Source organism: Chanos chanos, chromosome 13 (genome assembly GCF_902362185.1).
Source record: "Chanos chanos chromosome 13, fChaCha1.1, whole genome shotgun sequence".
NCBI lineage: Eukaryota > Metazoa > Chordata > Actinopteri > Gonorynchiformes > Chanidae > Chanos > Chanos chanos.
In genome coordinates this window covers 6,802,230-6,821,194 of record NC_044507.1, presented here as the reverse complement: position 1 = coordinate 6,821,194, position 18,965 = coordinate 6,802,230, and the positions used below count along the sequence as shown (strand labels likewise).

At 41.8% G+C, this 18,965-nt stretch overlaps 1 protein-coding gene across 1 annotated transcript; it reads right to left on the bottom strand.

Moving 5' to 3' along the window:
• Nucleotides 1-286: 286 nt before the first annotated feature.
• Nucleotides 287-17,663, bottom strand: swap70b (switching B cell complex subunit SWAP70b). The gene is made up of 12 exons (XM_030790317.1): nucleotides 17,568-17,663; nucleotides 16,739-16,879; nucleotides 9,444-9,617; nucleotides 8,434-8,661; nucleotides 7,513-7,659; nucleotides 7,168-7,276; nucleotides 6,495-6,676; nucleotides 3,943-4,050; nucleotides 2,318-2,484; nucleotides 1,499-1,697; nucleotides 669-765; nucleotides 287-405 (listed from the first exon to the last, which is right to left on the bottom strand). The coding sequence occupies exons 1-12, from the start codon at nucleotides 17,661-17,663 to the stop codon at nucleotides 287-289; spliced, it is 1,767 nt and encodes a 588-aa protein (XP_030646177.1).
• Between the last annotated feature and the right edge of the window lie 1,302 nt (nucleotides 17,664-18,965).

Below are 18,965 nucleotides of genomic sequence, written 5' to 3'. Positions count from 1 at the left end.
AATCCTCTCAAAGCTGACTTTTTTTAAAAAAAAAAAAAAAAAAAGAAAAAAGAAAAATGATTTTTATATTCTGGAATGTTACAGTATGATTGGAATGGTAAAAGGTGTGTGAATATCACTACGCTTGACTTAAACTTACTTTCTGTAAAGTAACCTCGTCCCATTCCTTCGAATCCTTTGTGTTTGGTCAAAGCCATCGAACCCTGTCTGCACTTCACTCATCGACATGTTACCAGCAATGTCATACTGCAGCTGCCGTCACGCTGACAGAACTCTGGGGCGGGTTCTACTGGGCCTGAGTGGGCCTGTTCTTCTTTTCTTGCCAGTCTTTCTCTCTCAGGCTTAGTTCAGTCTCAGTGAAGGCTGCCGGGCCCCAGTTAGTGATCCTATGTGGACCCTTTGAACCTTTGAGAAAATAGACATGGACAGTATAAACATACCGTACTGGCCGCTTAACTTGAAGACAAATAGTGTGATAAAGGGGAGAGAGACATTGGCTAGGAAAGAGAGAGAGAAAGAGAGAGAGAGAGAGAAGAGAGACTGGTAAAAAAGAGAGCGGTTGTGAGAGAGGAAGAGTGGTTAAGGAGGGAGTGATGGAGTGGTTAACAGAAGAGAAGAGTGGTAAAGGGAGAACAGGCAGTGTCATTGAGTGAAACGGGGAAATTAACCTGGCTGTATAAGACGTATGAGACCTTCGTGATGGGCAACTTTGTCCTTCCAGCTTTTTGTCTTATTAGCTGCATCTTCCAGTTTCTTAACCACTTCCTGTGACAAACACACACACACACACACACACAAACATAAAAACCTATTCCAAAGGAACCGGATTAGGCGACACACAAAAGAGAAACACTGTCGAGCAGGATTCTGTTTTGTTCTGGTCTTTCTGCATTCAGCAATTCTAAACCTCATTAAGGCCACTAGAGGGTGCCACATGGGGAAGTAGAATGACCATGTAAATAAGAGAGACCGGGTCTTCCTGCATTGTTGAATCATTTCTAAACTGATATCCCTCTGTTCAGTTCCCTAAACGACTTCTACTTAACTATTTTTGGCGATCACACGAAGGAAAAAATTGTTTTCGATATGCCTTGGGTTCGACATTATATAGACATAACACAGACATTTCAAACAGTTCTGCCTATCAAATAAAGTTATCTACGCTAAATTCTTCTTTCTGTTGTGTAGGGTGTCAATAGCTCTGTTACTGGCTGTTTATGGGGCTAGTTACTCCAACATTATCACAACCCCAACTTTATTCAAGTCAGGTGCGTTTTTTCAATCTGGTATGTAGGGAGTGGAACTGAGGAAGATAGCTAATGTGTGTGTGTGTGTGTGTGTGTGTGTTTGTGTGTGTGTGCTCATGCATTAGCATGTGGGCGTGCACGTGTGTGGAAGCTCCTGTCTGCGTCTGTATGTGTGTGTGTGTGTGTGTGTGTGTGTGTGTGTGTGTGATTGTGTGTGCATGTGTGATTGTGCGCGCACACGCATGTCTGACCTGGTACTGTTCCAGGGCTCCTTGTCTCTCTGCCTCCAGGTTTTCCAGCTGTAGCATGGCTGCTTCCAGGGCATTCTCTTTGGCCAGTCTCTCTTTCTCCAGCTCCTGCTTCTCTGCCTCAGTTTGGGCGATGGCTTTTTGCTGGTTCAGATGGATCTGCTCCAGCTCAGCACGCTTGGTCGCCTCCTCTTCCAACAACCTACACACAAACACATACACACATACATGTGTGGTCAATATATAGTCTTATATAACACCCACCCACACACACACACATGTCTGGTCAATATATATTCTTATATAGCACCCACACATACACACACACATATACAAAAAAAAATTCCAGCTGCGTAGACATGACCAGAGAAACTGCATGTGAAATCTAGACTGTGTTCTGTGAATTGCTGAGCTAGGCAGTTGTCAGCACAAAGACAGGAAAAGCAGGAGCCTGTGGTTGAAAGGGAACAGGAACAGGGTACTGCAGCCAGCAATCAGCAGAGTCAAACGTCAGTCATTTGCAGAGTCACCTCTCAGCTACTATGTCACTTCCTCTAAAAAAAAAAAAAAAAGGCCACAGCAAGCCATAACACGGCCTAATGGTTAACTCGGTTAGCTTAACTCTGCTCTCTCTAAAAAAGCTACTACTTAAAGCTCTCATGAGTCTAAACTTAACCATACACATAATGCTGATAATCCTGTGTGTCTTTTTATATCAACGACAAGACAAGTTCATATGTAATTGTGTGTGTGTGTACGTGTGTGTGTGTGTGCGTACGTGTGTTCGTGGGTACATGTGTGTGTGTGTGTGTTTGTCCAGACCTGGCCTGCAGTTTACGTATAGTCTCTTCGTCCTGTCTGGCCTGTCTCTCGTCCTCCAGCGCCTCCTCCAGGCGATGGTACATGTCCTCCAGTTCTCGTACACGCTGCAGGTACTGCTCCAGTTCACTAGACTTCTGAGCCACCTGCTCCTCCATCTGCTGACGCACCTGATACACACACACACACACACAGATTGGGTAAAAAGGGGAAATGTTTTAAGACTTTGGGTTTTTTTTTTCTCTGACATTTCTCATACAGCCACCATCTGCTCTGCAAAACGCAGCCCCTAAGAATACCTTAAACATACACACCCATACACACATATCAACAGAATCAACATTACTACTGTTCTTCTGCCCTAAAAAAAACAAACATCATGTGAAATGTCTGATAATTCATGTAAACAGGTTCTTCCCTTCTGATAAAGCAACAAATTCATTTTTGATTCGTTTTCTAAGCCGCTTATCATCACGAGGGTCGCGGGGGGTTGCTGGAGCCTATCCCAGCGTTCACTGGGCGAAAGGTGGGGAAACACCCTGGACAGGTTGCCAGTCCATCGCAGGACCTAATGCGATGAATTTCAGAGTGCAATCAATTTTACTGTTTCTCTGTCACTTCCTGAATTTGCGCATTTTCCTCACTCGTATGCAGAGTTATTTTTGAATCTGTTCATTTTCCCCAGTTTCACATCCATCAACATCTAAAAGGCACCATCTTCCAGTAAATATATAAATGGTACAAAGGAGGTTTTTATTCCTTTCTTTTAATACAGAGAAGTTGTCAATAAAGGCCACCTTGAGCAGTTTCCATTACATAGACACCACCGAGAGACAATTTAACATTATCAAACGTGTTCAGCAACTGCTGAAAAGGAAATGTGTGTGTGTGTGTGTGTCCGTGTGTGTGTGTGCATGTGTGTGTGCGTGTGCGTGTGCTTGTAATTGTGCGTGTGTGTGGATACATATAAAAGAAGAAGAGGAAGTACTTTCATTGATCCCCGTGGGGAAATTCATCCTCTGCATTTGACCTATCCTATACACACACACTACAAACAGTGAGAAGTGAGCACACACACACTAGAAGCAGTGAGCACTCACACACTAGGAGCAGCGAACACACCCAGGGACAAACTCCAGTTCTTTTGCCAGTGACTTGGTCAGGGCAGTGAGCATACACTGACGGGAGTGTTAACCCATGTCTTTGATGGTGGGAGGAAACCGGAGTTCCCACACAAACACAGGGAGAACATGCATACTCCACACAGAAAGGACCATGGACGACCGAAATTCGAACCCAGGACCTTCTTGCTGTGAGGCATCAGTGCTAACCACTTAACCACCATGCTGCCCACAGGGTAAAAGAAGATTAGAGAAGTTACCTTTGTATTAGTGTGAATTTATGTTTAGACACAGCAGATGCGAAGCACAACGCCACAGACGTTTAACTACTGTGTTAACACTTGTGTTATTTCATTCAATGTGTGGCGAGAAATCCAGATTAGAGGGGTACACATTATAACTCAATTCACACTTGATTAAGATCTCTACAGCTTCACATCCAGAGTTACAGTCACCATAGCATGTGATCAGAGGCATTCCACAAATTTCAGTGGCAAAAACATTTACCATTTTCTCTTTCTCCAGGTCGATCCGGTAGCGATCCTGCAGCTCGCTCTGCGTCTGCAGCCGTCTGCGCTCCTCCTCGGCTGCCTGCGCTGCCGACTCCTCCAGTTTCTTTTCGAAACAATCGAGAAACAGCATTCATCACATTGAAACCCTGTTCAAAACCCTCCACTGCAGAACATCCATAACACTGAAAACAGCCTTCACAGTAACTGAGAACGCCTGGTAGTGAAACTAAGAGCAGAACGGGTCAAGAAGCAGATATTATTAGATTGTCAAGACAGCAAGCATTACACAAAGAGTCCAAGTTTCCATTGATTTTACTCTATGCTCCACTGGCCACCTTCTTAAAGATCCACAGATTTATAATATTACTAGCTACGCATAGACACACAGAAAAACACAGACACACACACACATGCGCACGCACACACACACACACACACACACACACACATTCACCCAGTTTTGAACAGACACAGATGATGGGAATCTTTCTGACATGGCACAGGGAAGGAATGTCATGACCAAATAAACCTGGGGGAAGAGTCATAAAGCAGCAGGTAACAGAGGAAGTCAGGAATGTAGACTGACAGACTGGTCATTACGGAGCACAGCTGTATATCAGGACCCAGGCTGTAAACCCAATTAAGAAAGGACAGGCAGTAAAACGGTGTTTGGAGCATATCTTAGTATGCAGATGTCTGTCCTCTTTTTGACAGAGGAATTCAGACTAAATGACACCACATCAGTGCGCTCCAACGCAATGACCCAGTCTAACCAAACAAACAAACAAACAAACAAAGACCAATTTGTTTTTCACGACTACACTATACTTTACTTGAAAACATCACACAAAGTCAAACTGAACCTAAAAATAGCCTCACATTGAGCAATACATTTAAGCACACACATGGGAAAAAAAAAAAAAAGGCCCTGAAAAAGTCATTACTCATCCAGCTCAGCTGTGACGTGACTAACCGCTCAGTACCTGTTTTTCTAAGACATTCTGATGAACGAGCACTGCAGCTGGCACGGCAGGTCAGCGTGAAACAAAAAGAAACTGACCAATCACACAAGGTCTATGCATTGTCTCCACGTGACATCCACAGTGTTGGAATGTCTCTGACTGTGTTGCGCGCGTCTCACTGTGTGTTCATTGTCCCGCTCTGTGTTAGGGGGGTTAAGAGGTGTAAGCAGTGACTCGTCAACGGACGATTGTTCTCCATTCACGGCTCTAGCCTGGGGCACAATGGGGCGATCCAACAAAAGGAACTTGTTGTCACACTAAATCAAATGATTGTTTGCTGTTCACACTGTCTGTGCTGTAAGTGACGAGACATTAAAAAAAAAAAAAAATATGTGTGAGTTTGTTCGAAATGGCCAAGCGTGATTTTATAAAGCGATCCTCTGTATTGTATGAAGGCGACATGTATAACAATTAAAATGTCAGGCTCTCGTTTCTCTGCTAACCAATGAACCGTGAAAAGCTCACTGATTTGGGAATCATTAACCCCTTCTTTGTTCTCACTGTGACTTAAACCTCAAGAGGAAATGGTGACTTCAACATTTATCAAAACGTATTACCCCATGGATCCTGCCAAACTCCGGTTCTACCGGATTGCTTGCCACAATTTTTGACAGATTTGTTATGCTTCATTGGAGGGTACTTTACATCCTAATCTGGGATTGCTAGTTCATCTGGAATAAATCTGTCATAATCCATTAGAACTTCACTCTAAGATGAAAACTTAAACAGGATAAGGAGATTTGGCTGGATACTGGTCAATACGGGTTAAGTGAGAAAGCTGAAGTGCCACCGCCACCCCCCCCCTCTCCACCCAAGCTCAATCCACATCCCTGTTGGGTACATGGTTGGGCCAGTGGGTGGAGGGATGTAACCACAGACTGACACTAATCTGATTCTGAACTTTCACATATAGCCAGTCAGGACAAGGCTTCTACTATTGGTTTCTATGAAAGTTGTGCATAGCGAATATAGTAGTGGAAACCACCCTTTTTTTTTTTTTTTTTGAACTATGAAACATCTATTCAGTAGAACTCAGAAATAGCATATCATTAAGTACCCAGGAATTACATGGAAAGTTTTGTGAATTGTAAAATGTGTCCAAAAAAAAAAAAAAAAAAAAAACAACCTTCTGTTCCTCTTTTGATTTCTTCTTTTCTAATGGGGCCACAGTCGAGACTTTGAAAAGTTTCAGCCTGTATGACCAGGATGATACGCTCATAAAAGGTCTGAACTGGGGGCAGCTTTCCCTCTTTCATTTTAGCTCCTTCACTGTCGTCTCTGCGTCTGCATCTCAACCGTGTGGTTACCATACATAAGAGTGAAACGGAGCGGCTCTGGGTCACGTAGCTATTGTCAGCAGAAGTGAATGAAGCTCTGACCATGTCAATGACCATCCTCAGAACCACAGGAATCCACACGACCCCAGTGACAACTAATTACATAAGCCCTCCGTAACGGTGGAAGATGAACGGACGGTTTCAAAAGGGCAGTGACTGACATTTCTACGTAGGGGCTTGCGGGGTACCTTTCTCATGGCTTCCAGTTCTCTCTGCTTGTTCTCATTGGCTATCTGCAGTTCTTTCATACGGAGCTCCAGCTCCTCCTGCTCCGCGTGCTGCTTTTGCCGCAGTTCCCGCCTTTTTTGCCGGGCTTCTCGGTGCGGAGCTTGTCGACCCAGCTTTAATAGCGTGATGCAGGTCTGAATGGCTAGGTAAACGGTAAACACGACACACTAAATATGACACACACACACACACACACACACTGGATACACTGAATGCAACACACAGTACCGACTAACTTTCGACTCGATCTTTCTGTACAGGAATCAGATTCTGAATGACTGGATTTTTCTTTATTTGTACGGGATGAAACTATCACACTGTACTTGAATATGAAGAATGGTACAGTTACCAATTAAGTAGACATCTTCTATGGGAGAATAACATATACTGTACTGAGTATATCCTTACAGAAGTTACCGATTGGTAAACACAGATATTAGGCATACCTAATATAAATATAAAGTGAGTCACTGACTGACATGTTAATGCATTAATCTATTCTTGGTGATGTCCTCAAAAACAAAGGTTTGATTCTAATAGCACAGGTTTCAATGAAACATGAATAGTTTGAAGTCCATCATCAAGACAACGCCTGTTTTTGACCGTTCAGTGGAGAGCTATGTCTCCTCCTACCTTGAATCCATTCCTGTTTTTTCTTTTTATCTGAAGCATTGATTTCATAACTTTTGTCGGAACATTTGACATAGAACAGGCACCTCTTCCCTTCCTTATCTGGTAAGGACTACAGAGAGAGAGAGAGAGACAGATGTAAGTCTAGTAGCAATGAAGAGACACAGGATTGCTTTCACAACCATACTATAACATGCACAATAAGTTTAGACACATTTTAATCTGACAAAGAAGATTAAAGATCATGATTTTGGAGGGGGAGATAAAGGGGTCGTCAGCATATGTATCCAAATCAAAACCTAAATTACGAGTGGTTCTCTCAGACCAGACGAGAGGATGAGTCCTTGCCTCAACACAGCAGTTCTCATTCAACACGATGTCTCCTTTTTTCTCCTTCAGGTCTTCACTGACGTAGTAGGAGATGGAGTTGGGGCGGAGAACAAACCACCGTTCTGTCCAGTTCTTCCGTTTGTGGCCTTTCTTCATCATGTAACCCTGCAACAGGAAAGACTGACATTAACTGGCACAAAACCAGTCAGAAGTTCCTCTTTTCCCAAAAAAGATTATCAAAACCAGGAAGGCATACAAAACTCTTTGATGCAATTAACCATCATGTCTGAAAACCCCTCTTGACGTGAGGCTATGTTGTCATGACTTTTATCAATATCAGTAAGTTCATTTTCCACTGTATGAACATTACACACCCCAAAACATGCAGATTTCCATTTGCCTGCAGTAATCTTTATTTATCTGTAAAGGTATCAAGATATATTACCTGTCATAGATTAACAAAGATAAAGGAGATCTGTTCAGTATTATTATGATGATGATTATACACCTCAACTGTTATGTCACAGCTGAGGTTAAAACACTACGTCTGTCTTTGTATGGTTAATGAGTAGTCAATTATTTTCTCAGAGTAAGTTCCTGAGTTAGGAATGTAGCAGAACAACAGATACTCAAAAGGGGGAAGCATTTGTAGTAGTATCACAAAGGCTGACCAGGATCTTTCTACATGTTAGACTCTCTGCTGTAGTCTCTCTACTGAAGATAAAAAACATTTACTATTAAAATTGATCCTACACGAGTCCAGGTCCCATTTGACCATTTTCAGAGCTGCATTAGAAACCAAAATAAACTGAATCGACCATGTAATCTGTTAAGAGGAGTCCTACTGATGTTTCAGTGTGTGTGTGTGTGCGCACACGTGTCTGTGTACGTGTACGTGTACGTGTGTGTGTTGTGTGTGTGTGTGGGCGGGGGGCATACCTGTTTGAGTACATCCAGGATGAGTTCTTGGAAGACTTCGTTGATGCCCATGGAGAGAGTCTGTCTGTCCATACCCTTACTGAAATGCCCTTTGCCCACCAGTTCAATCAGCTCCCATGCACTCAGACACTGCTGCTTGGTGCTCAGCTGGGCCCTGTAGTCCTCAAACTTCTCCTCTATCCAGCTGCCGCCCATAGCCTCTGTCAGCTTTCTCAGGAAATACTCGATCTGAGGAATGAAACACACACACACACACACACACACACACACAAACGGACCAGCGATATGTTACTTGTGTCTGAAAGCTGTGTTTGGATTAGCACTAAAAACTATGTGAGTGTTACTCTTCTATAGGAGTGTAGAGTCAGACGGTACTCCATCGTACACGTAACATGTAGTAACAAAGTACACACAACGTTAGTACACACAAAAATAATAATTAAAAAAAGAAAAAAAAAATCACAGAACTGATACGGTAACTGTTTGTGCCAAGTGTCTCTAAGTGTTTCTGTGAACAATCAAACTGACAACAAGCGTATAGTTTTACACCCCTGCAATAAATCAACAGGAAATTCCAAACTTCCTTTTCAGGAAAAGCAGTTAAGAAATACAGTGTGACTTCAGTGAAATTACACACAGAATAGTACGGGACTCAAACAGCAAGCACGCGATTCAAAGAAATGTTGGTCTAGTTACATATATGACACGGCTGTAATGGTGGTTTCACAGCACGTGCAATGGCCCAAAGGACAAACTTGAACATTTAATATCAATGACAATCATTTCCGCACGAAACGTGAACATCACAATTATCCTGTATGAGAAAGTTCAATATTTTTTTTTCCAGTATGTTTACGTGTATATGAACACAAATGCTCTGATGGCAGCATTCCTCATGCGATAAACGGGATTTAGGAAACCAAAGCATTTTTTCATGGTGTCTTCGCAGGTGGGCAGTATTTTCCTCCAACTGTGAAATTGTCGAGGGAGGCAGTAACCATCCATCTTACCTCCTCTGTGACTATAACCAGAGGGTATCTGTCCTCACACAGGAAGTTGAAAATACACCAGATCTTGAAAGCATCGTCCTCTGTGATGAGCAGGTTGTCTCTGTCGAGGTTTTTCCGGGCGCACAGAGTCCAGCACATTCTGTTAAAGTCCACCTTGTCAAAGTTGTCCTGAACCTGGATCAGAAATGACATGAGTGAGAGATGACAGAAATGTTAACTGTGGTACAAATATGGTCCATTTGCTTATGAAGGAAGATAATTACGGGATATTGTTTGTGATTTGCACCTCTTAAATGACAAAAAAATGAATCTCTCCCCTTTGATTTCAGGCTCCAAAACAAAACCCGAGGGCCCAAGCACACAAGGACCAGACAGCACAGCAAGTAAGAAAGACTGAGAGATGTGAACTGGCGTTCCCAGGGAAACTTCTGGCAACATCCCTCCGGACAATGGGACAAATCCAGTCACCACCTCACTAGCACTGGACATGCATGCAAGAAACTGGGTTTTAGCAATCCAAGTCAAAGCTCAGATTCAAAAAGCCCACTGAGGTGGAAGCTGTCCAGTTCAAAAGCCACTACAGGCCAATCAAACGACTTTTCATAATATTTTAAGATGAATCCAGTTTTTCCATAAAATAACTTTACACCTCTTTAAATTTCTTTGAAAGAAAGAATTACAAAATGATTAAAAAGTAAGTCTGAACTCAATTAATTAAAAATTCAATTTAATGTTGAATTTCTTTTAAATTGAAGATTAAATTTCTTTAATATTCTATTTTCTTAGTAAATGTAGTGCTGTGTAAGTATTTACATACATCCCTTTAGTATCAATCGACTGAATGGCCCAATTAAACTATCGCATCCTCCATTCCACAAACCAGACAAAAGATTAAGAAAACACAACAGGTAAAAATCCTTGCATTCATATTCATGTTAACAGGACTGAACTCAGTGTCTGGTCACACACACAACAGGTAAACACACGAAGAGGAACTGCTGTATAAAGTCATAAAAACCTCAATGCTAGACAGCCTTTCTAATCCATGGCAATCTGTTTTGGGTTTTTTTAATGCCCTGAGATGCAGAATCTCAGTGGTCAATAACTTTCAGCTATACCAGTTCAACAGTGAGATCCAGGCATGAATAACTGGACACAGACAAAAAGGAGAGATAAAACTGGACTTGGTTAACACAGTTAACAAAACATTCTGATGAAATATGTAATCAGTGGGCGATAGCATAGAACAATGAAGGGCTGTCTCTATGTGTTTAATTATGCCGGCATACGTTTATTTCCTGATTTCATAAAACTACTGATTTTCTTGGTTGAAAAGGAAGTATCACGCATCAGCATGGGACAAGCCAAACCGGCTAACCCGTCAAACGCCAAGGTCAATATTCCTGACTCAGAGAGTGGAGTTTATTTATAGCTGCACCTCTGGTTGAGTCAGTGTAAAATAGCATACTACACAAAACACATGAACTTACGTGAAATGCTGTCTCACCACAATCGTAATCTGATGACAGACATGCAAGCCTCTACATACAGAGATGGCAGGAAACAACTGTGGAGATTGTTTTGTAAGAGGAGCTTGTTTTTGGGCAAAAATGCGAGCTATCTTTCGTCACTTACACACTCCCTCGCGTGCACACACACACACACACACACAGACACACACACACACACACACCCCTCCCCTCCCTCCTTGCTGTCTCTACAATAGGGGCCTTGTCAAAGCCTGAGGGGCCAAATAAACTGGTCATTTGCATTCTGTAGAGTAAAGAGCTACCGAGGTTTTATAAATAGGCCTTATCACTGCCCTAGAGATAGTTACTCTCTACATTCATTCTGTCCTAGAGGAACATGCAGAGAAGAGGGAGAGCTTCCCGTAATTAATTAAAACATTCATTTAACGCTTAAAGACCGGAGAAAAGGTTGTGGGTGACAACATTAAGCTTTTTTGAAGTTTTTTTTTTTTTTAAATGGTACCAATATGCAGATAATTTATTCAAAGTGGCAATTATTATTGCCCAAGCATGAAGAGTGAGGGGGTTCCAAAAGAAACCTACAGCAGAGGAAAATGATCCCATTCTGATCTTATACTATACTAATCCTTTACTGAAGTTTACTGAAGTCTGTAATCCTGAACCCCTGCCTTGTCTTCACAAAGTCACTGTTGTCTTCCATAAGCACATTCTGCTGACGTAACATTCTTAAAACATAAACACTTGTCTTCCTCATACTGGCGATTAATCCCATTGGTTGTTGATGTCACATGAGATCAAAATCAAGGCCATAGTTAAGGTATTCTGATCAATATCTTTACATTATTTTGTTTGTTTGTTTTGAAAGGCCTTGTTTGTAAGCTATGTGTTTAAGACATTACACAAGTTCCAGATTGTGTATTTCATGATGTCTTTTTCCATGTACCAGACATTTCTTTCATTCAAAACTTTTGCTATTGCTAGTTTAATGAGTCGCTACTGTGATTCCCAACTGTAATAGCTATGTTTTTCAGTAGCTTTCCTTTGATTCAGTACCATTGGTTCACGCTACTTCTGAATCAATTTCTGGCATTATTTCTTTTCTTAACCCTTAAACTCACACTACTGGCAAGTTTTTCACATGTATATGTAAGCTATTTAAAAGCAATCTTAAATTACTAATGTATCATGTTACAATGAATTTACCTGTACTTTTCCATTCACATAACATTTAAAGACTATGTACATTATACCTCTGTGACATGTGTTTCTCCACTTTTTTTCTGTTTTTCTTTTTTTGCCTGTGGATACGTAGCATCATTCATAGCATTGAGTAATTAGTGCTATATTTCTGTATCCCATTTTCACCAAAACCTTTGAGAAAAAAGTACACAGCGGTATAGAACCTCCCCCGTTGTACTCTTTTAAGTAGTGTTAGCAATTTGTTTACAAACGCATTAAGGACAGAGTGTTACAAAATCATCTTCACAGCGGGCACTAAGGCATGAAGAAAAGTAACACACTGTGTAAAGCACACGTCACGTCTCACATCTGAAAGTCCTGACCTTCTCTTCAGGTCACATACAATAAGAGAGGAAGTCACTTATGATGTTACATAAAGACGAGACAGGAGTGTCTGTCAGCTGTCTGTCACTAAGATATAACACATGAAACATGATCACAACCATCAATGACATCCTGTAGGTGTAGATCCTTTTCAGGCGGCAATGGGCTCCCCCAGGGAAAAAAGTTTAGCACCAAAAGTCTAGCCTGTCTGCGCACACACACCGTCTCTGTTTGAAGACACAGGCCGGATTAAAAGTAGAAGAGGTGCATGTAGCAGATGACATGAACGTCATAGACGCTTACATGGCAGCTGAGTCATCAACTCTGGAGCACGACAGAGAGCAGCCAAAGGCCTCAGCAGAAACCAGCTGGAGGGACTGCACAGAGAGGGCTCTCCACAACTCAAGACCACTCAAGATCCACGCGATTACACCGTGCATCACTCTCAGCGACAGTCTAGTCACGTGGGTCCAACAGTATTCGGTGTTTAGATACCGACTATTCTTCCAAGCCATTCGGGCACGCCGAATCAGACAGACAGATGCAACTTAACTAAACTCAACGATCAAAGATGAGTCACCGGTCTTGGAGTTTCTCACAGCAGCGAAAAAAAAAAAAAAAAAAAGGTCCACAAAGCAGATCAAAAGCCTGAATAAGTAACACTGAAACCGTGGTATACGAAGAGCCACGTTTTCACTCACGAGACAGGTACGCTGTTAATAGCAAGTCTCCACCTCTTCATCTTTAGTCTGCGGTGTGTGAGAAAGAGAGCAAGAGGCAAAAATCTGCAGACTGAAATCTCCTTGTTTGTAAATGTGATGTCAGTCTTTGACTGTACTGCACTGTACCATAACAGCGTGTGTTGTATCTTCATCAGAGTCCATGACATCAGAGCTGATTTGCCTTGCAATGCATGTGTTAAAAAAAAAAAACCCACAAAACATTAGTTACAGGGACACAGCACTGTTATTAGGTTTGTGCAGCCCGTCTCAGTGAATCATCATCCAGTGATAGAGGATGTTCCAAACTTCCAAACAAGGGAGAAAAAAAATAAATGTAGTGTTGATTCTTCCTTATGCCACTTCCTCACACTATGAGACCATGTTCCAGAAATGGAACCAAACTGTTCATGTGCCTGTAAGAAACTGGGTTGCTTATGGTTCTCCAACCCTTCCCACTCATCTTATTGGGGAAGAGCACAGGAGATCATTACTGGGATCTTTCAGGCAAATAATCGACACAACGCTCCAGCAAACTAGTCAGAAACAGCTCACTGGTGAAGGTGCTGTCTACCTTAATCTCAGAGGTTACGGCAGTCATCAATGGCAGATCTCTTGTTACCCATTGTTACAGACCACAACTCACTGTTTCATTTAACATCAGTTGATCTTCTTATCAAGACTGTTTCTTCTCCTCCTCCTTCCTCTGAAACCTTCAGAAACAGAAATCTCTTCTAACAGAAGTGAGGACAAGTGCAGTATCTTGCCAACACTTTCAAAACCAGATGGAGATACTTTCCACCTTCTCAGAGCTGCACAAACTAGCAGGAGAATAGCAAAAAGTATCCAATGTTTCTCTAACCTCTGACCCTCTCCCCCGACCCCGTCCACTTCTCTCATTTCAGGCACAGAGAGACACACTGAAGAAGCTATATTAAACACCATTAGTCTCACAAAGGAGAAGTTAACATACTTTGCATCCGAAGCCACATGGACATGTTTCACTATGAAGTGACCACAAGAGAACACACCAGTTCAAGTACAGTTGATCAAAGAAACTGCCGCGTGAGAGGAAGACCCAAAGGATTGTGGGTAATTAGACACTCTCAGTGGGGAGTTAAAGGAGAAACAGCTGAATAAAGAGTTCAATGAGACGGAGGAATGAAGCAAATGAAGACGGTTTAAAAATATGGTAAAAGGTGAACAGATTCGACACAAAATGACATTCACATCTGATGTTTATATTCTTAGGGATCCTGGGTACACATAAATGCTGACTGCCATGTAGAGCAGGTCTATTCAAATACAAATACAAATGGCCAAGATGTCAAAACAAGGCCTTGTCCACGATCCAGAACTTTTTGGGAGCCTATTTTCATTTACATATCCACATCTATATGTATGGTAAAACTTCCTAATGCAGTCAAACTGTATATATCAACACTGATGGAATGCTCCTTGAACAATCTCATTACTGGACCAGGGCTAACCGTTGCGGGATTTAAATTTGACTGTGATCACCTCTGGGCCACAGGACATTGCTCTTGGGCCAGACGTGGCCCGCCGGCTGCCAACTGCCTGATATAAGGTCATGAAAGCGAGAAACCGCTGGTGTATTTTAGTCTTGTGGTTGAACCACAAAGACAGTACTAGGCGATAACATCATCTATCTGTTCTGCTACAGTGCAGAGGACTCAAACATACACCTCAAACGTACAAAAACACAAACCCTGAACACTGCACAGGCGACCAAAATGGGTCACATAAAAAAAAAGCCAGTGCTAAATGGCATCATTAGCGCGACTCTATTTTGGTCCAGCGCGCAGCACTTTCCTTTGTTCCCCTCTGACATCATAGCCGTCCTCTAACAATACATTCCGGGACTCAGGAGCACCGACGGTACGGAAGATTGACTCCACAGTATGTCAAAAAAAAAAAAACAACAAAAAAAACACTATTCTTAACATAGCAGTGTGATAGATTTAGAATAGTAGAGTAGTCTCTATTCATTACCAAGGACTGTTGTTCACAAACAGGGTCAGCCATGCTGGGAGAATGCAACACTAGCACAATTGTATACTTGGGAGTGTAGTACCCTAGGACAAAGTGGGACTGCTGAGGATAACTGAGTCCACTCAAGCAACGAGAGCGCAAGGACGATGGTGAGTGGTGCCGTCCTGTGACACATACTCACCCCTCACTCACCTCACCCCATCCCCCAATACGATAAACCTCATCACGTCGCTCTGACTGAGCAGACACAGCCAAGAGAATGAGTCAGTGAGGATGGGAGTGTTTCTCACAGACACACACACACACACACACACACGCACGCACACGCACGCACGCACACACACATTCACACGAGCCCCACACACACACACGTGCCCCACACACACACACTCATGCATGCCCCACACATGTACAGACATACACGCACAAACACGCACAGACGTACATGCACACACATACACACACACACACACAAACGCGCGTTCACACACACATTCACACGTGCCCCACACACACACAAACGTACACACACACATGCCCGACACACCTACAGACATACACACACACACAAACACATGTGCCACACACACACATACACACACACACACACACACACACACACATACATACACACACATACACAAAGTGTGCCACACACACACATACACAAATATCTTGATTGAGAGAGGGGAAAGACTAAGCCAGACATTCTCCCCTTTCCTGCTGGGTCAACATAGTATTTGAGGAACAGGGAGAGGTGGGGGTTCTGGATTAAGATAGCCAGGATGGGCAGCTGGGCCAACACACAACCACAAATTTACAGCGCAAAATGTTTTAAAGTGAGAACAATTTAACTGTAAGTTTGGTTTAGGATCGCTATAGTGGGTATTGTATTACAGAACAAATTAAACGGGTAATGAGTAGAGTGCCTGACGTCTGTGTTCCACTCTGACTTTTTTCCCCTCTGAAATGTATGGGCCAGGTTATTTAGATGATGGGTTATTTATTGGAACTCATACTGGAAAAGCAGGATTGTCGGAAGAATACTGAGTGACAATATTCTGTCACTTCAGTTTTTCCCCACCACAACGAGTAATTTACCACCTCTGGTGTGTGGAAGGTTGTGAAACATACTTCTTCCTATATTTGCATTTCCTCTTACACAAGAGCAAAAACGGCCGTTTAGAGTTGCTCTCAACAACCTCACCCAAGACAACTATCTTCAATCATGCTTCCAGGAAATGTAAACAATCATTCAGTTTTTACATTCTGTTTGACTTTTGTCAAGAAACTATTTCTGTCATTCCCAAATTCTGGAATTAGAATTTCATTCAAAAGAAAAAACGAACCTTCTGCCTTCTAACATGACAGCCAAAGTCTTCTCTAACCTGTTTCGAATCCCTTGTGGTACCTGAAGTTTCACGTCGCAGAGGGAATCTCTTCTATCATTAGCATATTCTCCGTGTCAGGAAAATATTTGAATTCAACCCAGAGATTTAACAGAACTCACCTTATCAAGAATGAACCTGTTCAGGTACGGCATGTATCCTTGATTGGACACTGGACCTTCATCATCATCCTTAAAATGTTCCTCCAACGCCACCGGGTCATGAGGAATTTTCATCACCGTGCATAGATTATGAGAGAGCACCTACAACACAACAGTGAGTCCAAAGCAGATAACATGCAACCGGTCCTCAGTTTACGGAGTGACACATAATTGTTAAATACGTAAGGAAAAACGTTACCTAAACGTTTCGAGAACGGTGTGCCATCGTACTGTTAAAAACCCACCATATTACCACGACTGACTATTTAACATTGATGAAACGACCCTCTTTTTTTATCTTCATCGCTATTTTTATCATTATTACAGGAAGAATCTAAATATTTTTGAAGAGACTGGAGCATCAAAGATGGTGTTAACCTTAAATGTTTTATTTAATCAGTTATATTTTATTATTATTTTATTACTTTAGTTACTTTACAGCGTATTAAAAGTGTATTAAAAACCGAGCGAGAACAGGTTGTTTCGAATACTTCAATTACCAATCTTTTTTTTCCACGACCAAAATAAAAAATAAACAATCTCAGTTTTATCACAAAATAAAGAAATAATGTATAAAGCCTTCAACTTTCAAGGAACTGCACCTCAAATAAGAGATATTATGTGATTTCGAAGATTCACTCTCGTCACGATTGGCATGCATTTCACTTGCTGTACGACACTGAATGAGAATATGGCCCTTAAAATCTCCTGCACCAGAGAGTAAAAACAAAGTTGCCGTAACACGGCCCAAATCGCACAAAGAAGGAAAATGATAAATGTGAAAACGTACCTTTAACTGGGATTTTGACACTTTCCCACTTTTGTCTACATCCAAAGCTGTGAAAGCGTGCCATATTGATTTCAAAAGTTCGTCCCTTAGTGCCATATCGAACAGAAGCTGCCCCGAACAGACGCACTTCGTTTAGTAGAATGGTCTTCTCAGGAGGATACAATAGGTCAGGTCACATGACCGGTAACTACTGCAGAAATAAAACATGCCGTTGTTCTAGCACCTCTCAGCGACGATAGGGAAGACCTACTGGACAGCAAGATCAAAAGTTTGTACTGACGTGAATGGGTGTGTCTACAGCGATATGGATCTTTGAACGATACTGTATATTAACCGTTTGTCAAACAACGTTATTTATCTGCATTAAACACCAACAAAGGTTTAAGTACGCCTGTTAGAAGTTCAAGAGTCAAGCCATATGAAGCTCATTAAATTTCAAGAGAACTAATTTACATGAAAATCAGGTAATATAGCCAAATATGATTACAGGATAACAGATTGAGAGTAAGTTGTTGTTAGCCGTTATTAACTGGTGAGGAATTCGTAAAGGAACAGGCCAGTGATTGATTAAATGCTATAGTCTGGCCTGGAAATGTGAATGATGTGTACAACGATTACTTGTCCAACTTTAAATGACAGCAGTGCATTTGGGGGTTATGCTGTTTATAAATTAACTTAGAATTCACTTTTACATTTTAAATACATTTTATTTAATTACAGATAAAAAGTCAGATGGATTCATCTGCCAACAACAAAGTCACTTGAATTCCTCAGTATAACAGTGAACAATTTTTTTTTTAGATTTAGTGGATTCATCAGATCTTTTTCTGTGGAGCCAGTAACAACTGGACAAAAAGCGGCACATCTTACAAACATGACACAAGGCCGTTCTACCCTTGGAATGCCTGATAACATAGAAACAAGCGTAACTTCAGAGAAAAAAATGTAAACATGGTAAGATAAATCCTCAAGAGACTGACTGACATTGCAGCATATGTTATGTCTATATACGATTGCGGCTGATAGAGAGAAAGCCTGGCTTTAGGAGCGAAAAACACATTCAGGGGCAGTCACCCAGCTCTCTGTAAAAAAAAAAAAAACTGCCAGTATATGGAGACCTTGGCTGTGTCCGAAATGGCATACTACATACTACTCGCATACTAATTATGACGTAAAAATAGTAAGTAGTATGCAGTACGTGAAAAATAAAAATTTTGCAGTACACGACAGTTACCCGGATGATGTACCACACTGGCGAAAATTTCTAGTATACATCCCGAGCTCACTTCGCCGACTACTGCATCCCATGAAGCAACGCTGTGATTTCCAACTGTCAAAAAATTTTAAAAACATGGCGGACAGCGACAGAACCAGCTTCAACTTCAACTGCAGCTGCAG

Coding starts and splice junctions, on each gene's coding strand:
- swap70b (XM_030790317.1), bottom strand. CDS start 17,663: ATGGCACTAAGGGACGAACTTTTGAAATCAATATGGCACGCTTTCACA. Junction 7,277..7,512: donor ATGAGAACTGCTGTGTTGAG/GCAAGGACTCAT, acceptor CTCTCTCTGTAG/TCCTTACCAGATAAGGAAGG. Junction 6,677..7,167: donor AAAACAGGAATGGATTCAAG/GTAGGAGGAGAC, acceptor CCGTTTACCTAG/CCATTCAGACCTGCATCACG.